The sequence below is a fragment of the Apium graveolens genome, chromosome 10, assembly GCF_009905375.1.
Source record: "Apium graveolens cultivar Ventura chromosome 10, ASM990537v1, whole genome shotgun sequence".
In the NCBI taxonomy this organism is placed as follows: Eukaryota; Viridiplantae; Streptophyta; class Magnoliopsida; order Apiales; family Apiaceae; genus Apium; species Apium graveolens.
In genome coordinates this window covers 40,620,999-40,644,093 of record NC_133656.1, presented here as the reverse complement: position 1 = coordinate 40,644,093, position 23,095 = coordinate 40,620,999, and the positions used below count along the sequence as shown (strand labels likewise).

The 23,095-nt window shown below is 34.8% G+C and overlaps 1 protein-coding gene and 1 long non-coding RNA gene across 2 annotated transcripts; both read right to left on the bottom strand.

Annotated features, from left to right (window-relative positions):
• Positions 1 to 4,449: 4,449 nt before the first annotated feature.
• On the bottom strand, positions 4,450 to 22,548 carry LOC141693774 (transportin MOS14). The gene is made up of 27 exons (XM_074498936.1): positions 22,150 to 22,548; positions 20,799 to 20,876; positions 20,632 to 20,694; positions 20,470 to 20,517; positions 20,232 to 20,378; positions 19,559 to 19,690; positions 18,104 to 18,144; positions 17,396 to 17,487; positions 17,074 to 17,201; positions 16,588 to 16,663; positions 15,032 to 15,152; positions 14,861 to 14,960; positions 14,006 to 14,087; positions 13,412 to 13,494; positions 11,825 to 11,944; positions 10,683 to 10,734; positions 10,294 to 10,449; positions 9,516 to 9,639; positions 9,252 to 9,333; positions 9,076 to 9,164; positions 8,918 to 8,992; positions 8,563 to 8,617; positions 6,718 to 6,837; positions 6,528 to 6,620; positions 6,288 to 6,433; positions 5,347 to 5,524; positions 4,450 to 5,244 (listed from the first exon to the last, which is right to left on the bottom strand). The coding sequence occupies exons 1-27, from the start codon at positions 22,270 to 22,272 to the stop codon at positions 4,978 to 4,980; spliced, it is 2,871 nt and encodes a 956-aa protein (XP_074355037.1). The 5' UTR covers positions 22,273 to 22,548; the 3' UTR covers positions 4,450 to 4,977.
• LOC141693775 (uncharacterized) lies at positions 7,186 to 8,556 on the bottom strand. The gene is made up of 2 exons (XR_012563243.1): positions 7,888 to 8,556; positions 7,186 to 7,341 (listed from the first exon to the last, which is right to left on the bottom strand). It is a non-coding gene; the product is annotated as an uncharacterized LOC141693775 (long non-coding RNA).
• Positions 22,549 to 23,095: the final 547 nt, after the last annotated feature.

The following is a 23,095-nucleotide window of genomic DNA, read 5'->3' as shown; positions in this document are numbered from 1 at the left end:
CTGCTTTTGGCTTAGGAATAGACTGTCCAACAACAACTGTGGCAGTGGCAGCTGTGGCCACTTTGTGAGGGATGTGAGGACCATTCTCAATACAGTTTATGTAGCTTTCATCTTGAGAGAGAAGATGTAGATGCATCTTCACTTTCCATTGATGATAATTATCTCTTTCCAGGATTGGAATCTTCACTCCAATATCCTTCTTACTCATGATATTAGTAGAATAGATCTTTAAACTCTTTGTATGTCAAGAGCTAGCTCTGATACCAATTGTTATTCCCAAGGAACTAACAATGAGATTTATAAAAGGGGGGTTGAATGTAAATCTCAAAACTTTTTCAAGTTTTGAGCAGTTTCAAAAGCTAAGTGTATGATGAACAGATGTGTGTGAATTGTTTTGAGCAGGTGCAAACAGATGTATATTCAAGACACAAATGTAAAGAACACAAAGGTTTTAAAAACTTTTCTGGTGGATTTGTTGTTCCACCGGAGATGTGTATTTCAGAAAATCTGTGATACAAAGAATTGTTCACAGCTGCTTCCTAGTACAAACTAGATGATTTTCTCTCTATGTTTTTCTAAACAGCTCTGGAAAATTCACACCTAATTACTAGCTGCAACTTGGTTTATATATAACCAAGTTTACAAGTGAAGACAAAGATAAAATACAATTATAAAATAGTTCTTCACATGTTTCTTCTTCATTTCTCTATCCAATGCAATCTAAGATAATCTGTGAATCTTTGAATACTTCTTTGTTTGCACCAGAATGGAAATGCTGCTTTTCTTGATTCCTCCATGAGGCTACCACATTCCAATTGTCTCTGTCAACCCATGTGCCTCTGTCAGCTTATGAATTGTCACTATCAACTGCTATGGAACTGAACATCCGCTGAAGCTTTCATCCGTTGATGGCTTTATCCGTTGATACTTTAGTGACATTCGTTGATGCTTTAACAGTTGAAGCTTTATCCGTTGATGGATGTTATCCGTTGAAGCTTTAGAGACATCCGTTGAAGCTTTGTTTCTCATCCGTTGAAGGCCTTTAATCTATCAGTTGATACTACTTCATTTATACAAAATTATAAGGCATGAAATATTTACAATTAGCCCTCCTATTTGAATATCCACTAGTAGTCAACATGACTTATAATTTCCCACAACTTCTAAGAATTATAACTTAAATACAGAGACTGAAATGTGCTACAATACTAAACTTATTTCTAAGTAAAGCTACTTCATCAACAGATAGCCAAAGTGGTCTTATCCGTTGAGGCTACAAACACCAGATTTCTACTTAAGTGTTTTGTTTAACTTATCATCAAACTAATACATATATTCCTAACAAGAGCCTCCTGCAGCAGGAGGTCTTGCTCGGCCCCGACAACCCCTCATGCGGAAATTTTCAATTTTTTTTTTGAAAAAAATGGAGAAAATAAAAAAAAACCGAAATTTTAAATTTTCAGGATTTTAAGATTAAGCTCCGGTTAGGGCCAATTAGTGAAATTTAGCCTAGATTAGGGTCGACTAGTGTATATCAAGCATAATTAACCCGAATCAGGGGGAATTAGTGATTCGTGTGATGAAATTAGCCCAAATTAGGGCCGTTTAACCTATTCACTCTCGTGATTAGTGTGAATTAAGGATAATTAGTATCTTATGCATGATGATTAGTCCTAATTAGCCCCGATTAAGGCCAATTAGTTCCTTCTAACTTAAAATTAGGCTCTTTTAAACCTAGTTAGCAGCTTGTACATGGAAATTAGCCCTGATTAGGGCAGATTAGCCCCGATTAGGGCGAGATAGCAATTTTCACCTTATAATTAACCTTGACGAAGGTTAAGGGGTGATAAATGCTCACTTTTTAGTCCCGATTAGGACCGTTTAGTGTTGAACACTATCTGAATAGCCTGTGAAAAGGTCTTGAGTGTGTATATTCACACTAATAATTCATTGTAAACGTGTAGCTCGCTCCACACTTTACGATAAAATGGCGATATCCATAAAGGGACGATACCCAAGAAGGGCTAAAAGTACCCCGAGTCGCGAAAAGACCATTATAACTTCCACGAAAACTTGAGCAGTATTCCCGGAAGTTGGGGGCAAATGATATGGATAGAAAATGTATCCTAAAGACACATTAAATGTCGCATTAATTACACTTGGGATTCTTGTCTGAAGTCCAGTATAGACCTGTCTGGTCCGAGCTCGTAGCGGACTCAAGATGGCCCATATAGACAAAACCCACCAGCAGAGATCGTCATGGTCCACGAACATAAGTTGTTGGAAGATCAGAGACATGTGTCCTAAACGGACTCAAAGTCCTACGCAGAAATTTCTGGAGTTCCTTCCCTGATAGAAGTCCTAATCACCATCTAAGTTGCAGACTTGTCCACCAAGTCTTCAAACACAAGTCTAACTCTAGACTCACCTCAATATAAAGGGCTCTACCCCTAAACCTATAACTATGTTTTTGGCTTGATTCTCTACTACACAAAAGCCATTAAAACTCGAATCTCACAAACCCTAGTATCAATTACTAACGCACTCTAGTATTTATTCCACGACAACAAGCACCAGAAACTTCCAGGTTCCGGTGGCACCTTACCCTGTCTCGGCTGTGAACCCGATTGCTGGATTTTCTGATCAGGGGAATAATACCTCGTCGATGCTAAAAGCATCAGTTTCAGCCCCTTTGCTTGAATCACCAGCACCAAACACAGCGGTCGACTTTAGTCAGACATTGACAAAGGATGATCCAACATTGTCTCTTAATCTATCGTTATCGTTCAACCATAATAAATCAAGACGGTCAGTATATCAGGTGGCTCGAAACTTGAGCAATAGAGATGGAATAATCAGTGTTGTGTGAGTGAGGAAAGCCAAGGCAGAGGCCTGAAGAGAGGTTGACAATTTAGAGTGTATCAAGTAAATTAGTTTTGACTGTCTTTTGTCTTTTCTGTAGTAAAGACCAATATTAACGTGATGTTGTGATCTTAATGCCTTGTTAGATTATTGTTTGTGGTTAATCAAGTAAATTTAATCATTAAATTAGCAACAGAACTCTTCTTGTTGTAGTTGCTGGTTATAATGTTATAAATAAAAATTCAGCATTTTATAATATTAAGAATAATCTATAATTTTATTATCATCAAATTTTGTGGGAGATTAAAATCTAAACTGATTATCATCAATTTCGTTTTTATTTTGAATGAATATTCAAAAAAAATAAATTATTTTTCAAGAGTAAATACAATTACGAAATAGCTAAATAAACTTGATGCAATCTAATATTTTAAGATTTTACGATTCTTTATAAATCAAAACTTCTAATTTTACTATTCACTAATTTTAATTTTTTATACCATAGAACTATTTTATTAAATTTAAATTGAACTCTATATATTTTACTTTTCATTATTCTATGATTTGTAGTAAAAAATAAAACTTTTAACTCTATAAACATATTCGAAGAAAATAAATTAATACATTTTATATTTGGGGATCTTTTTCCTGCTAAATAATACTAAATAATTGCTAACAAATTTATTCAAAACCTACGAAAAAATAATATATGAAATCAAATCAAAACATATATATACACATGTATAAATAATTTTTAATTTGCATGTACTGATAATTTTTATAGTAAATTTTAGTTTTTAGTTTTAGTCAATAAAATAAATAGTGTACAAAATATATCAATAACTAATATTTTTTGACATTTTAATAAATAATTTTAATAGTGAAATTACTTAAAAAAATGAACCAAATTTTTTTATTAAATTTAATATGAGAGTTCAACACCACTGAAAAAAATAGCATCAGAACGCCATTAGTCCATTAGTGGGATGTTTGTGGCAGAACCTCATAAAAAATGACCTTTTGTGTCATTTTTGTCTGAATGAGTGTGTCATAAAAATGAAATTTTTATTTAAATATCCCACAAAAGAACCGAGCCATTGGGAATTGTCAATTATTTTTGCTTGTTTCTGTCATGGATGTAGTAACACTTTCTGCCCTTTGTGTTCCACAAAGTAGTTTTTCGAAAAAAGGAAAAAAAATTGATTTCTTCAGCTTCGTTCCTAAATGACTTATTTGGAAGGTAGAGAAAATGAAGCACTTTCGGGGGGGAGTTCCTTGTAATTTTGTAACCAAATTATTTTTTCCAACTTTTGAAAAAGATTACGAGGGAAAATCAACTCTTTTCTAATATGTTCCGGAACGCAGTCCTACATGAACCATTAAGAGAGAAAAGAAAGCAACTCTCTATAATTCTTTTCTAAAATACAGTTCTGTAGGAACGGGTAGAAAATGAAAGTAGTACAATTAAGAGTTGGTTAAAACGAATCGCGTGCATTTTTCCAAGTAATTATTTCTCACAAACCACAGTTCTTTTCTAGTTCTTTCTCACAAGCCACAACAATTTCCTGCAAGTGCAATGAACTGAGATTTGTTTCGAATCCAGTTTTAAAATATGTGAAAGAATGTATAATCATATACAGGGGTAGATTGAAATGTATATTCAATCACATGCTACAAACGAAAACAAAAGCATGTATATTTCCAAGAGATTAAAAATTGATACACAGGGAAAATTGTCCGACTTGTAGTTTGCATAACTCTTTTGTTGAACTTTTTCTGTATAGTACTTTGTGCAGTTACGAATCACCAATACATTTGAAACACTGAAGCCAAAATCTGACAAACACCAAAACACTAGACTCAAAGAATGGCAAAAGCCAAAACCCAACTATAATTCCAGGGGAATCCAGCTCAGATCTACCTAACTATCTTAACAAGAGATACAACGAACCCCTCACATTTGCAAACTCTGTTGAAATGACTAATGATGACCGCTGATGGAGGTCAATAAAACTACAAAGAAATACACAACAAGATTATCAACTCAACTAAACAGACCACGCCCAAGCAAAATCTGGCCTTCTATATATATGACTTCCCACTATGACACATCACCTATATATTCATCTCCAGTGGTTTCAAAACTCCTTGAACAATCTCTAGTACTGTCCTGTTGCGCCGGCATACTTCTGATAGCTCTTCTATAGGAATAGTAATGATATCAAGTTTAGCACCAGATGCTGCATTCGACAGCGCATGTAAAAATCTTGACTTTTCCATATCAGTTACGGCAGTTGATGGAATTAAAGAAACACTCTCCTTTGCCCATTCTATAGTTTTCACACCATATGCCCGGGATAATGCGAGTAAAGCATACATTACCTGTAGTGGAAAGTTCATGACAAAACACATATACAAATTGGCTTATCCATCCAAATTTACTAGTTAGCAAATGTACAACATTGGGTGAAAGAATGAACATACTGTTTCTAGTCTTGAGCTTGGTAGAGCTCCAGTCAACAAGGCAATTAAAATTCTGGTGAGAGTGCTGCCTCGAGGAACTATTACACTATCCCTTATTGATGTATATTGTTTTCCCAGACTAGAATTTCCAAGATCGAAAATATCAGATAAGAAACTCAGTATTGAATTTGAGGCCTCCCTGCAAAAGGAACAAAAAAAAAGGAAAGAAAGAAAGACCAGCAATGATTAGTTAAAAAGCCTCAAATAACTGTATGCACTCGATTTAACCAAAGATATTTCCTGTGCTTTAAATTAAAAAAGACACACATCCTCAATTCCATACATAAAAGATAATGGGGCTCCACAGATGCTGTGTGTGTGTGTGTGTTTCTATGACACAAGGCACGAGTCATTTTTATTTACACAATGGAACTGATAGATCACTTATTACTTTACCGCTACAGGAAATGCTATATAGGCCTACCATGTAATACATTCCCCCATCTGTTCTATAAAATGCTAAACTATCAACAAATAAACATCTCACTGATACTATCAGCAATGATCGAATGTGATAGAAGCAATCAACAGAATGAGGATATATATTTTAAATTACAAAAACTGATGCTAGTACAAAGAAGAGCCCTTAATTGAACAAACAGGTTAAACAATGACGCTCCAATTAGCCAGGCTAATAATATTATATATATCTGTGTGTGATCCTGATATGCTAAAACATCTCAGGCTACCATTCAAAGAGTAGATAGTTAGTTAGAACTTAAAATACAATAACTACCGAAGACCATAATGACAGGTATGAGTGCATAGAATAGACACATTAAAAGTAAAGCAAAACACTCCAACAAGCCAGATAATAAAGACTAATTCGATAATCATCTACTATTATATAGAGACAGAGGCGCAGATATTTATTAAGAGAGAGGGAAGGAGAGAAGAGTGACCTGTGCTGCACGGTGACACCAATCATGGAACAATCAACTAATGGTGAAAAAATCGCAGACGGAAAAAATATCTGCGGACAATAGCGAATGCATCTTGATGCCAGCAAAAAGCAATCATCTGCTATGTCTGGCCTAGATGTGAAATCCTGCAGAGAATATTTACAATATCGATACATGTTTAGATATATAACTAGCGGTGAATAGGATAGGGAGAAGTAAGAGCATATAGAAATCGGACACCTGAATTCTAGGAAGCAGACATGTTGTATGACTGAAGAGCGATTCAATCAAACTTTTCAAGTAGTTTGCGCAAGAAGGATCTGAACCAAATATCTATAAACAAATTTACCAATTATTTCTATGAATAAGAAAAAATTCCAAGTGTGCGTGTTTGTGTGGGGAGTTAACCTTTTATTTCATAATTATATACCTTTATAACTTCACTGGAGAGGTAAAGGAAACAAGATTGATGATGTTTTTGGTATAATCCTTGTATCTCCTCCAACATTGCACCAACTGTAATCCCCATAAAACTTTTAGAAGTTCTCACCTGAAGAAATTAACACTTCTGATTAATGAAATACCCGGCCAATATCCTTTTCAACACTTTTATGTGTTACTAATCGCAAACAAGGTGTGTAAAACCTCTTATCGCACTACGAACACAAAATTGATATCTTATGTATCAAAAAACAAAAGTCTTGAATTCTATATAATAAGAGAACAACCAAACTTTGAACGAGAAAATGGAGATTAGCATCAAGGTTATTACAGCGCTAAGTCGAGCCTCGGCGCCTGGGGACCTTGGAATCGACTAGTCGACAAGTCGCCCGACTAGTCGAATAAAGTCGACAAGTCGTGAAATATGGTATATTTTTTATTATATATATATACATATATATATTAGGTAAAAACAAATCAATTCCATATGTTTAATAGAATAAAATAGACAATAAGTTCAAATTCCATAGGTCAGGCCAAACTGCAAATTTCCACCCCGGATCATTCGACTTGGCTTTTCTTTTTGGATCTTTAGCAAGCTGAGACTACACTACTGCAGGCAATAAAGACAGCTGTAAGGAAATGTCTAAATAAAGCAAGCAGCAGAGGAGTAACAGAGAGGAGTACACAGCAAATATATTGTAAAAATTGTTTGAAAGGAAAGTAAAATACAATTTGTGTTTTTGTGTGTATATTGTGTCGATTACAATCGGTGTATGTGTAAATAAAAGATAAAAACTGTTTATTTGTAAAAATAAGTATTATAAATTCAAGTTTTGAATTAAGTAGTAAAATAATTCGAAATTGGAATAAATAAGTAATAAAAATTCGTTTTTTTGGTTTAATTAAGCAAAACAATTAAAAAAAGATAAAAAAAATGAATTAAAAAACATTTTTAAAAGTTGTTAATATGTGTCTGTGTATATATACACACAAGTAAAAAACGTATATGAAAGAAAAAGAGAGAGACGAAGAGATGAAAAAAGAAGAGAGAAGAGAGAGAGAGAGAGAGAGAGAGAGAGAGAGAGAGAGAGAGAGAGAGAGAAGAAAGCAAAGAAAGAGAAGAAGAATTAACAAGAAGATTAGAGAAGAAGCTTACCTGAATCAAAGATCTGAAAAGAGCCTCCGCTGATGAGAGTTTGTGTGTATGTTTCCTTATCTTAAAAACCCTTTTTTCATGATTCGGGTCGGGTGGTTACCGGGTCGGGTCGGGTCGGGTCGGGTGGGTACCGGGTCGGGTAAAGGCCCATGGACTCGAGAATCATCAAGTCGCTTGTCGACTTATTATTTATAGCGACTGGGCAACTAGTCGTCGACTCAATAACAATGATTAGCATTATTTGCCATTCAACAAAGCAAGCTTACACAGATATTGGTCCAGCACTTCTCATTAACTAAAGCAACCTACTCTTATTCATGTTCCCAAACCCTAGGTACCAGGGACAACATTTTTTAAGATGACCCAATTTAACAAGTAACGCTTTTTATTACTCGACTAAAGTTCAAAACAGCGAGAGTACCAGCTCTGGAGTTTGGCCATTTTGTTTATTTAGCACACAAGGCCACTACGCATATTTATAAAAAAAGGTACAGTTCATAGAATCAACCCAACCAACAGGCACATGATGTCATACTCGCTAGACCATCAAACAGTTTTCCATCTAAGCAATTGCATCTCCTCATCTTTTGGTATGACAATCAAGCTGAGCTCTATATTCAAATACAGATTAAAGCCTTTGGCTAGATAGCAGTGGTTAGAGTAAAGAAAACTCACAGCATGTTTGCATGCCCGGCAAAGAGACTCCATTGTCCTTGTGTCCCAAGCACGACTGCATTTCAAATCCCAGAGAGGGGTATGATGAATATTTGTAAGGAATCAGGCTATTAGTATAAGAATATTAGTATTAGTAAGGGCAGGATAGTCTTTACTTAAGTATTAATAGTAGTGCTGTTATGTAAGCCTATATAAAGGCAGGGACATGGGACATTCAGTATTCATTATGAAAATGGAATTCATTCCACAAACTTCTCTCTCTCTCTTCTAACATTCAAATATACAAAACTATAAAAAGATGTTCCTGATAATATTATATTATTATCTTACAGAAAAGCAGTTAGCGAGTCCTTACATATCAAATATGGCTTTCAAAATTGGCCAAAGCCTATGTATGGCATCAGCAACAGCTTCCGGGTGATTCACATGTCTACAAAATGTCTAAGTTAATTAAGGGATATGAAAAATATTAAGAGAAATGAGGTGCAGGAACAAAGAAGTTGCAAAATATGCCTGAAAATATTTGCAAGTCGATCAATGTGGACTGTTACTTCACGAGAAGGTTTTTGCCCCAGCACTTCAGGCCCTTGATTAATGATTTCCTGGTTTTTAACAAAGAGCTTAAACATCATCAACTTAAGGTAAAAATACTTTCATTTTTCATTTCTTTTTCCGATGTGAATTCCAACCTGTAATTGAATTACTGCTGGCATGCACAACGCCTCGAGGGCTTTCTTAGCCTGATCGGAAGGAAGTTCTGTAATAACCATACTGCAAAGGTGTGTGGACAACAATCACTGTAAACGTGGAATCGCAATATATATATTGTATATATATATATGTACATATGTAAATATATATGTATGTATGATATATATGTATGTATGCATACTTTTCCCTTCAATTCATCTCAGCAATCATATACTTTTGAGCTTATAGACTTGAAGGCATACCTCAAAGCTTCAACCACATGCAGAGAATCATCAGCAGAAAACTTGAATATACCTTCTCCAACCACTGCCCTTTGGTATATTTGGAAGAGATGATCTAAGGATCCACAGAGCTTTTTCCCACAGTCTACATAAAGAAACAAAAGTCCATATATATATATAAAGATTAAAGGGTATCACAATATATGTAAAAGACCTGTAGGACATTAAGGACATTGCATCCTTTTAATAAGGTGAAATAATCTCTTGCACCATCAGGTCATTTCTCAAGTCCCCTGGTAAGTAACATTAGTAAAAAGCAAGGTCTGATCTAAAGACGCTAAAACATCAATTCAGTGGTGAAAACTATGACATGATGAGAAACCGATATACATTATGTACAAGAGCGAGGAAAATACAAGTGAATACAACACAAAGTAGTGCCGACAGGTTCCATTCCTTAGCACATTATGCACCACAGGTCCACAACAAAGAAACATAGATTCTCTGATACAAGGTAAGCTAAAACAGAAAGAGAAAGACCTGGTATCCTAATTCAACAAGAGGTAAGCTAGAATGACTAGAATGATTTGAGGAAAGCATATGTCAACAAGGTTCACCAAAAGGCATGGAATAAAAGGATATTAAATTATATAATTTTTAAACCAAAAGATAAATCAAGCGAGCAAATGATTTTATCACATCAATTAAGTCATAAATATTTATCATCGAGCAAGTAGCAATCATTAGAAAGCTCACTAACTAATACTATAAGATCAAATTACTAGTAAATATTATATACCATCACAGATATGTCTGAATGCCAGAGATGCAGCTGCTGCTGAATCTTCAGACATACTCATGCCATTGACAAGAACTTCTATGACGGAGGGAACAAATGATATCCCATTGGGAGCAGTGTCAAGCCATTTCGAATAAGCTCCAACTGTTAAGCATACTACCGAATATACAAAAATGATAGTTAGAAATAACCAACTGATATGATCACTTAATATATATCATGCATAAACAAAATAAACAACGGAAACATAGTGGTTTCACTAATTATACCCATGTAAAGAGAATGTCCTAAATGTGAAGCATACTATCCATAGAGAGATACGATATTTTATGGAGGAAGACCTATCCTCCCATTGTATATAGAATAAATGAAAGAATAATATGCCAAACCTGTATGTAGCAGTTGAGGCTGATTTGGAAGTTTAGGTAGCAAAGACATTATCTGTGGAACACAACAGAAGACCCAATATTCAAGAAAGAGGTGTGACTATCAGTCTAAATTAGTACAAAGAAGGGTGAAGGACATATCTATGATCTATGATATGAGATAAAATGTTACAAGTAATACACCTGGTCAACAACAAAGTGTCCAGGTGGTTCCTTTTCGTCATTATTACAAGAGACGCAGTCAAAACAAGCAAGCTAGAATTATGGGAGAAGATTCTGTTTGATTGCAGATTTTTAGTTGGGCTAATTACAGATTTCTAGCTTCATAAAAGTAGCAGATTTATTGCTAATTGATGCAAATTTTCAGGCTATTTGTTAGAAGCAGAATTATTGCTAGTAGCAGCTGATTATTAGCTTTTTCCTTGCAAGTATTTAAAGGTTCATTGAGAAATAAGAAAAGGGAGAAAAATATTCCTTATCAAATATCAAATGAGATCAGTGAGCTCTCTCTAACTGAGCTCTCAGTATTTTCCTATTCTTTGCAATTAAGCAAACATAGGGAGAGGTAGGAAGAATAAGAATAACACCCCCTTAAGGGAAAGAATCGACCAAGACTTCACTGTAAAAGGTCCCGTAACTCGATCCAGAACTCAGGCGCCTAACATAAATTTAAGTATAAACAAGGAATGTAAATTCACAATCAAATTCAAACTCTCTTAGTTAAGGGATACAAGTTCAAGTTTTACTTTCTGGGGCTCTACTTGGCCTCAAATTCCAAGTTTTAAGATGCAATTGACATCTCACAGCAACAAATTATGTAACAAATAGTACTTTGTGGTGGTTTACAATACATATATTTGAAAAAGTTAAATGACTAAACATAACTTTGGGCTTTGGAGTAGGTTCAAACAGGAAAATTAAAAGTCAACATTGATCATATAGTCAAACTGGGTGAGCATATATACATTATTGAAAATACCAACAGCAAAAGAAACAATCAAACAATAGCTATCTTACATCATGGATCTTTAGACAAAAAGGAGATTATACATCATCTTCAACAAGCCAAATATGCATAAAGATAGTCAATTAAAGTAAAAGCATTATGATGTGCCTGGGCAAGAGAGAAGAGAAGGACACTGAACCTGGGGCATGACTTCAGCTTCAGCGTAAGAAACGTAGTCTGATATCGCCCGGATACAATATAAAGCAGCCTCAGCAGGACGCCAATCACTACTTTCAACGTTAAGACAGCTATTCACAGCCTGATATGATTATTCAATCATCAAAAACCAAAAATATTTTAAAATAGGACTACGAAAAATATATGGCCGACATATGTAATTAAAAGAAGATAAAATTTAGTATTTCCTAATCACTCTCTCTAAGGTGTATTAATTTCAAGTCTGGAGGATGATTTTTAAGGCGAGAGACTACAATTTTAATCTGTATATAAAACAAATTAGTTAAGAGGTAACGACTCATTTGGCTTGTTGTTTCGTCAAAGTCATATAATCTCTTCCAGTATCTTGCTGGTTGTTGAATAGTATACATTATAAGATCATGCCAGGGCCTTCCTTTAAAACATTAAGGTTTTAGAGGAGCTGGTTACTTAACATGGTTGCAAAGCTCGATTTAGGGAGGGGTCTCGGGTTCAAGTCCTCTCACCCCCTATGGAATTGTGGAAAAAAGGACAGATATTTGGGGGAGGGGCAATGTGACTAGATTTTTTCATACCCACCTGGTCAACAGCAGAACCATTACGAGGGTGTTCTCACCATATCTATTCCGACTACAATTGGAATGTACCATTAAGCAGACCCCCTAGTCAAATCTTAGTTTACATAGAATCAATCAAGCCTTACTGCAGAAAAGAAAAACATCCCCTTACCCAACCCCCAGTAGATCCTTGTTTTCAAACTTTCGAGACTTGAGACCCTGCGAGCTAAGAAAAGAACCTCTGCTTGGTGTTTCAAAGTAGATTCCAGAATATATGTGCTCAAACGCAGGTCAGTATTAGAATGACACCTCGAGAACAGATTCTTACTCTAAAACAATCTAGATAAGCTGACTTATCAGACTTATAAGCCCGCAACAACTTATTGAAGAGTGTTTGTCGACCCAACTTATAAGTTGAATTTACAACTTATAAGCTAATAAGTTGAATGTTAATAACGACTATTTTTTATTTTTCGTTTTTTTATCAATTTTAGTTTTGAAATATATTTTTTTAAATGTTAATTTAACTTAAAATATAAGAATTAAGATAATTATATTTAAAAAATATTTATTTTAGTTCATTTAAATAAAAAAATTTTGACTTGTAAGTTAAATTATCCAAACACTTGTATAACTTATAAGCATTTATCAACTTATCACTTATCAGTCACTTATTCAGTTTAAGTCATCAGTTACTTATTTTAAGATTTCCCAAACGTGCACAATATATCAAAGATCAGCATTATTTATAGAAGAAAATACAAACTTGTTTTTCAAGCTAGGTCAACATAAAAAACAAGAATTTTCTACAAGAAATAATGGAACACGGGCAGAGGCATGAGCAGTCCGACCACTTCAATACAAAATAGCAAGCAGGAAACACCTTTAGGATTTCAAAACTAAAAGTTTAATATATGTAAAGCTTTAACAGCAAGTTCATGCCATTCAAGATATGCCATCATTACATTTAATAAAATCAATAAACTGAAACTTGACATCCAAGAGATCCTTACCTCAACTAGCTTCATGTATAAAATTTTCAGTGTCACTTCTCCTCCTAAAACTAGCGCAGCATCAATTAAGACATCCGCAACCGCTAATAAAAACATAAACCACAGTCAATTTAACAAATAACAAACTAGGTACAATGAAGATTCTTGTTCAAAAAGCAAAAAACTCAATAACAGTACAAGTACCCAATTTTCAATCCAGTTCAATAGGGGCATAACAAGTAGGTTTGTTATGAAGAAAACAGTCAGAAAGATGATCAAATGATAGATTCCGAAAGAAGCAAGATAGAGGAACGGATAGAGATTCGAAAGGCCATGCATGGATGATTAATACTGAGACATGTAAACTTCACTGCGTGAAAACATATCTAACTTTCTGTACATTAATAAGACAATCACTTGTTTAAAAATTTATCATCAAAAAGACATAACTATCCCAGTGCAACTTAAACAGCATTAAACAAAGAGAATGGAATACGGCTGAAGCATACCTAAATACATTTTTTCGCTCTTTTAACAAAGACTCCCTACAGCTTAACCAACAAATTTTGCGAGGAAAACAAATCTGTTAAATGCAGGGTAATAAATTTTTATTACCATATCTACTCTGTTTGAAATCCTTTTGATCCTCCTTAGAAAGATCTGTGTAATCCAGGGGAAACTGAACTCTGAAGCTAACCTGTGAGACCCCCAAAAAAGAAGAAACAATGCATTAATGAGACTTAATATTGTTTCTCAATTAAATATGTAAAAACTAAATATTGACTGAGAGAATATAAAAGAAAGAAAGAAGGTATTGATCAGTGTCTGGATGTCACTGTTTGTAAAAACCATTAAATTATTGGTAAGCACTTTCATGATACTTTCCATGTAAGACAAAATCTTCTACTGATGTATTGAACTAAAATCTATTTGTCACAAGTTGTTTCTTCTATATCCATGCATAAACAACCATAAATCATCTAATACAGAGATACAAATTGTTGCTGAATATGTACTGCTGGCAAAAATATAAAACAAAGATGTAGAGTCTTTAATATATGTATATATTTGTGTGTGTTTGTGTGTGTGTGCGCGCCTGCAAATTTCATTTAAAAACTGACATCACTTTTTTAGTAATAAGACTGTACAACTTCAAACAAACAAAAAACAATTTTCCTCTGTGCATATTTCAATGCACTATATTTAATATTCCAAAAATATATACTAGTAGTGAACAGAGACTTGGATAATCTAAGCACAGGGCTGTGGCTCGATGGTCACCTCTATCTTTTTAACAATATTATGTATATATGGGGGGGGGGTCAAGACTAAGCATAAACACAATGGTGTGTGTGACTTGACTGGGCAAAATAATTAAAAAGAAAAAGTCTTGGGAAACCTCTGAAGCAAATAAAAATTGTATCGGGCCACATGATTGTTCAACCAAACTTAAGCAAATAGACAACTCACCAAGGATAAAAGCGATTCATATGATGGACGAAAAAGTTGCAGCCGACGGTTTCTCTCCGCTTCAATTGAAGCTTCAGTTCCAAGAAGAAGATATGAATCCCTGCAGAGTTTTATCTGTTATATTCCAGATTTAGTATGAAAAATAATGGACTGAGAACTTGTAGGGCGTACCTTTCAATTAAGCTAATCTGAAGATTATGCCAGAAGTTAAATGTCATTGAAGCAATATCATATTCCGGATGTGAAGTAACTTCTAGGAGTGCATGCACTATCATCATTGAATCATTTGATCCTGCATATATTGTTGATGCAGTAAATTGAATTATTAACCAAGAAAAGTGAAACCTTGTAAGAGGACCTAGGAAGCATGGACACGGAAAAAAGGGTGCCATACGCGTGTCGGACATGGCCGACACGGAGACTCGGCACTGACACGGCTGAGTACGTGTCCAACACGTGGCGTGTCGACACACAAATGGCAGGGGAGAAGGCTCCGACACGGGGTGGACACGCGACCGACTCGTCCAGGGATGCGGCCCACCTCAAAAAGGCCCTAAAAAATCTGATTCTTTACCCTAATATCAATCATTCTCATCTTCTGTATCCTATTTATGTTTTTCATACGCCCATATCAATCTGATATATCTACATGTAAATACATACATATATATAACACTATATATATCGGTTTCAGTGTCTACATTTCTCGGTGTGTTTAAAGTTTATATACAATGAGCGGGTCAAAGAGTTCAAGTGCGAATAGTAACAGGTACAGAAGAATTTGATGGGAATTTTCCATTGTGGCAATGCACCTACAATAAGGTTTATATTTTTCTACAAATCTTATATTTTTCATTGCTATCTTTCTAGCCATGTCCCTTATCCAGGACTCTTTGATAATTGGAGAATCCCCGTGTCTCATATCCCGTGTGCCGTATCCGCGTCGGTGCTTCCTAGATCAGGACTACTTAAAATATGACTCTAGGGAGTAATTAATAGAGAGGCTGCAGCTAGGAAGCACGGGTGCGGGTGCAGGTGAGTGAGTGCATGGTGCGGGGATACGGGAATTCGAAAAATTTCAAGAAATGGGATTCGGGTGCGGGGGATACGGATAATTTTAAAATATTAAAAAATATATTATATATATTCATTTAAAATTTTTTTATAAATATAATTATAAAAAATGTCAGCAAAGTAAGAAACTAAATATTAAAAATATAAGGAGTGTGTGATAGGGACTTTAAGTTAGTTGGATGAACAAAAAGTTAGTTGGCTGAACCAGTCAAAATAGTTGACATACCCCGGCCCAACTAATATATCATCACGTATATATACACGCAGTCACGCATATATACACACACATATCAGCACATCTGTCATCGAATGAACAAAAAACAATTGACTGGAGAAGAACAGATCTATCTCTCCATCCCGATGTATGTCTCTATAAGTTGTTGGTTTGATTTAGGTCTGGTTTTTGTTGTTTTACAGTAACTCAAAAATGACCATAATTACCCCTCCTGCACCCCCTCTCCCGCACTCCCCCGAATTACAGCCAGGTAATACGGTGATAAGCCGGGTGGCGCACCCCGTACGTATGACGCCGCACCCCCGCGCACCTCCGCAACAGTCCACACCCGGTGCCCAGTGCGGCACTTCCACACCCCTGCTTCCCAGGGCTGCAGTAATTCAAGGATATAGCTATACCAAAAACTATAAGATATTACCTGTTGCAATTAGTTCAACATATGAATCACCCAAGTCTGCAAATAAACGAGCAATGGCCTTTAAATCTTCCTCATCCTGTGCAGAGATGAAAGAGTTTATTTATCATTGCAAATAGATGTTACAGCTCTTACGGTCTTAAGATTTGTAGTAAACAAGATTATGAGATGTCAAGTGATCAGTATATATCCAACTGACCTAATTTACTGCCCAAGACCAAAAAAATTGCAAATCTAATAGTAAGACAGTTCATCATGAAATCAAACAGTTCGCTAATTTATCTTTACAAGCTTAAAGTTGAAAAGTGTATTTAGAAATTGGTCTAAAATCTTTGGGAAGGGGTTAAAAGACTCTACAATTCTGCAAATATATATATCTTCAGTGTCATCAAAGAAATATTGATTTATTTTGCTATAAATCTATTGACAGGAAAGGGCGAAGCAGCTCCCTCAAAACTAAATCAATTATGTGTAAATGCAATAACTTACCTTTTCAGGATCTCTAAGTTGCGCCTTGAGATTCATAACTTGAGGCACAAGTACTTGAATTAAGGGCATCTGTACAGATATTCCATCTAGGTTCCTTGCGGCCGAATAATGTATCAATTCGGAAATGACTGAAATTCAAAATAGACATAAAGGACATAACAGAAGTTACACTGTCCAGACCTCCAGCAGACATATTTATACTAGAGCAAATTAAAATGCTAGTGATTAGCAACCAACAGCGCTTTTTAATAGAACACTGATGTATAAAAATATACATGAACAATTAAATATTGGTGAACAAAAACATCCATAATCTACGTACCATTGACTGATGCCTCAGATAGGAAATCAGAATTCAAGCTAGAGAGAGATTCTAGCACCAATGGATGCGAAGCAAGGGTAGAAGGAGGAATTCTGAAACAGCAACATAGATAGTCATCAAATAAAGTAAATTGTGTTCATGCAAGATTTAAGTACATGAATTTTTAACAATATACACAGAAAAACGTGTTTGTTTTACCAACATGCCAGTGGAAGAGAAACTGAAGACAAATCCATCCTAAGCATACCATAACATCTGACATAACAGATTTGTTTACTGGCTACACTAATTTATAACAACATTCACTGATACAGTTTGGAAGTACTGAACAAGTAGCAGCCTGCAGAGGAAAGCAGGCACTGTTTTTCTCCCTAAGTGAGCATTTGCCATCTGTAGAAGTTAAGAACTAAATCTCGAGCATTAAGCCTGAGCGTGACAATGTGATTTTTTCATTCAAATTTAACATGGTTGTTTACACACTAGGACAGGAAGAAAATGACAAAATTTGGCTGTTTAGAGTGTTAAATAACATTATAACCCGCTCAAATTGTCTATGTAACAGCCATTCAAATTGTCTATGTAACAGCCACCAAAAATATCTTCATAAAAAGCAACAACAACAACAACAACAACAATAATAATAATAATAATAATAATAATAATTACAATAATAAAACATATAAGGGAAGCAATTCATAGATATGGTACCTGTGCCTTAGCCGAAGCCAAGAGGCAAATGCCTCTAAAACCTGTAAATAAATAAGAAGCTTGTGAGAAAGATGATACAGAATAAAACACACCTTATTCTCCTGCTTTTCATTTAAAGGAAAAATCTTGCTTTAATGAAAATAATCTACTAAAAGATATAAACGACAATTTTAAGCAGCAAAAAAATAAGAACCATAACGGCAAAGCAAAGGTTTAGGGAGTAGAAACAGACTAGCAACCAGATGTATGTTAGTCAGACAGATAGAGGAGTATCATAAACCAAGCCCAAGTCACCAACAGTAGAAGCTATCACAATGAAAATGACCGATCACATCTAGTCACTGTATTTCAAATATGTCTACCAAGTTTCCATAAAGACCTGATTTACTTGCATCCATGAGGTGCTATGTCAAAGTTTTAAGTGGAAATAACAATTACAAAACCTAATAGAGGTATACAAGTACTCAAGTGTGTTTTCAGTAGCAGACACTTCTTAAGTTCTGCATATGCATATAGCATGAAATGATTCTTTTGAGTATTGAATATAACATAATCAGTTCAGTCCCTACATAGAACAAAATATGAAGAACAAAAAAATCCCTACACGGCCTTCCAGGTATTAAGAGTCGGATTTTTTAGAAATTTACAGATGTTGAACAGGTTTCAACAGATAAATTCAGTGTACAACGTTCAGTAAAAGAGGTATATTATACTAGCAAGCAGTACATAAAATGAAAGCATTTGCTATATACTGGGATGATCATTACAAGTCAACAGAATTCTTCTTTTGCCCGCGTTTCTATACCGAAAGGAAAATATGTAGGATTAAGTTTATATGGTTAATGTAAAAAAGTTGTTTCCTGATTTGCAAAAACAGATAATGCACGCAGAGAGATATCATCTCACTATTTAGAAACTTGATATGGCTTTTTGAAAGGGTAACTGAAAAGACTGTAGGATTAACATCACCCACAAAGATAGAGAAAATATGAAGAAGAAACAAGAATTACTAGTTCACTGCCATCATGCTCACTCAAACTTGTATTTTCCACTACCATTAGAGATTGAATTTTGGAGAACCCTGAGTTGTACAAGCAAGTGCAAAGAAGGTGAAATTAGTTTTTATCGTCAAGCACCCAGCAAAATGAAATTTTCAGCAAATAGATAAGATGGATGGCCACTTCATGAAAGCTGACAACATGGGGCGCAAACAAGAACTAGAAAGAAGAAGAAGCATATAAGTGTACTCAGATACATGGGATACTTAAAATATAGAGATATGTATATGCATTATGCAGTACATGCATCCATACACAAACCATTGGTTATTGTACACATTCACAATCCAGAAAACCCTTAGTAGCGGTACATGTGTAAAAGAATAAGAGAGAAGAAACTAGTAGTGGGCAGGTAGCTAGCACAGTCGAGAACGTAGAAGCCACAAGATAAACTAACCTGCTCCTTAAATTCATTGATCTTCAAGCAAGCCGTAAGGATGCTAAGAGCAACCTCAATTGCAGCAGCCAGTTCTTTTTCAAATTGTCGGCGTCTATCAGGACGGGCAGCTATCTTATAGTTAAATATTTCCTGATGGTAGGAAAGAAAACTGTGTTTATTACACACCAAAATAAGAGACCATAAACCATAAGAGATGCTGTAAAAAAGTCTCTGATTTTGTAACATTTAAAATTCATGTACATCTTGTTCTCACAATTTTGCCTATGACTTGGGCAACACTGCAAGCATTTCATTTTAGTTTCAGGGGGTTGAAGAGCTTTTCATCTCAATCCACACTTAATAAGGTTTCGAGTGACTTAGATTAACAAACAGATATTACATATTAATAGTGTCCAACGCAGTTTCCTTTCATTTATATGGCTTCATAAATTACAATTAACTAAACATTACCCTCTCGACCTTGTCTACGGATGGTATGAGAGATATGTATCAGTAGCCAACCACTAAATCCAGATAACTTGAGCACACAACGGTTCACAATGATATTTTTGTCCCACTCCTCCCATGTTCGAATAAAAATTATAGTATATAAGCTTCAAGTATATTGCTAAAAGGATGATAAATATTTTAACTTCTATACATCAAGTGCAAAGACAAGAATGAAATATACCTCAGGTAAGACTTTGAGTAATTCTAGGAAACTTGGTATGACTTCATGATCAGTATTTATCTCATCCCTAAGCCAAATCACAATACCACCACCACCCCAATCTTCTGCAGGGACATGAACAGCCAATGCAGCAACTGCAAGACTAATCTACAAAGCCAATTTCTAGCACTGATAAGAATCTGTGTTTGCCACACAAACAAGTAAAACATGTCTGTACAAGAAACTCTTCCAGCAATACCTGGGTTCTAACTTTTGGTGGGCCCTTTGAAAAGGTTTTTAATAAGCTCTGGATTGGGGAACGAAGATTGCAAACAAGTGTCGGTGAGATTCGGGAAATAAAGATAAACACAAATAGACAGCAATATGTCATATTTAAGGTAAGAGAGGAATAAATATTTACATTTAATGAATCTCGAAGAGGGCGGAAAGCTTCAGAAGGTAGTTCTTCAAAATCCCGTTGGACCTGTTAATCAAGAAAACTATAAAAAAACATGTATTCGCAAACACAGGAATGCCTCAGTTTGGAAAGAAAAGTTTAAAATATATTCAGATACAGAAAGTAAATACCTTGCTTTTCAATGTTTGAGAACAAAATATCAGAGTCTCCAGATTACTACTACTGTCATGAAGTAGATTATCAGCTACCTGTACAGAAAACAATTTTATAGTATATATAATGAGATTACTGGGTGTAATATATGAAGTGATTGAATACAAACAAATGAGAATGGCACAACAGCTAAATGTTGAGGGTTATTTAAAAACAAAAAGTTGAGCTAACCAGCATGCCGAAAAATATCATCCAAGAAAACAACAAAGTAATAAAAAGTATATCCAACTCATAAAGAGGATACATACGTAAACCACACGAAACTCAAAAGTCAATACGAATTGAAACGGACAAGAAGTGCTACTGTAAAATACAGGCATACAAGAACCAAAGTCAATAGACGTGGTAAAGCATATATTGGATAAGCAACCGTTGCAAAATTATACTCTTGTATTTAAGCAGTACGGGTGTACGGGCATGTACTGTAATGGTTTGGAAACAAGATATCAACACAACAATGAGGTTTGTAACTATGCACAATCATTTACTAAATCTTGTCCTCTCAGCTGAAATTAATTACACTCCATACAATGCACGGTGGAGACAAACTATCCTTTAAATTCTCTTCAAAGAATCACACAAAACAAAGTTAAGTACAAATTCTACACAATTCAACTTCTACAGTACTTTTTAAGTCACTTCATTAAAAAAGCATCATACTTCACTTTCCCAAATCATAGGACAACTCCAAACCAAGATATGGAGATGCTGTCCAAAATCTCCAATAAAACACACCAATCCTCGTTTATGGTTATTCACGCAACTCTAACTGACAAAAGCCAAAACACTCTCTATCCATTACCACAAGACTCTCTCACATAAACATAATCAAGACGCCCTTCTATCATTTCTCACGGTCGTCATATTTCCACAAGCTTCGTACAATATACTCTCTCTCTCTCTCTCTCTCTCTCTCTCTCTCTCACTCACTCACACACACACACACACAGAAATCAAAATACTCTCCATCATTCCCCAAAAGTCATCAAATTTGTACAAGTACAATTCAGAACCTACACACAAACACAAAATCCAGATACACTCAATCATTCTCCACAATTAACACATTTTTATAAGCTCAATAAAACTCTATCCCTCTCTCTCTCTCTCAAAACACATATACATCCAATCCAATTAACAAAACCTAGCTTAGTAACAATACTAAGATGAACACAAAACAGTCCTAATCAATTAAATTAAAAAATCAAAATCATGTGGGTGTGAGAGAGGGAGAGGGAGAGAGAGAGAGAGAGGACTATAGAAACATAAACATATAGATACAAAGACAGACACAGAAGATAGATATACCTGCCAAGCATCGAGAGTGCGTTGAAAGTCTTGAAGCCAACGATCGGCTTGCAATCGAATAGAATCATCAGGATGATGGTAGAGTGCATTTAGGGCTTCTTTCACTGTATTCTGTAGCTCCATCCCACACCTGCTACTACTCTATATATATGATAATAATAGATACAAATAATTTATATCTATAATAGTAATTTATGTTCAGCAGAGAAAGAGTTTTTGGCGCCCCAGGATCAAGTAAGGGGGCTTATGATTTTAATGAAATCGAGATATATATATATATATATATATTATTACACAACAAACATCAGTTCTCCCTTTGATTTCATCTTGTGTGTGTACATTTTATCAACTGGATTACTACTATACTTCTTGTTTAAGGCTTTTTTGTCTTTATTTAAACTTTTTTGTTGCCTACCATTAGAGCCGCAAACGAACACGTATTTAAACAATCTGATCGCGAACATAAAAATAAACTGCCGAGAGTTTTTCGTATGTTCGGCTCGGACTAGCTCGTTTAGCTAGGACTCGCCTCGAACTCGGTAACTCGGCTCGGTTCGGATAAAATTTTTATATTTAACAAATAATAAATATTTAAATATTTAACAAATAATAAATAATTTATATAAAGATTTTAAATTTTTTAACTAAAAATTAATACTAATTTTAAAGTAAAATGATTAATATTTTTAAAATTTAACAAATAGATTAAAATAGTGAGTTGTTAAAATAAATTATATCATTACAATATTTTAAGAAAAAAATCAAATAATTTTTAATAATCATATTTCTCAACCACTTAAAGGGCTTGCTTGCTTTATTTTGTTTTATATGTGTTTTCTAATGTAAACATATTTAACTAAAATATCAAAAATTACTAAATCTTTAACAATCGACATCAACAATTTAAAAGTAATGCACGATTTCTAAAGTTATGAATGTCTCAATA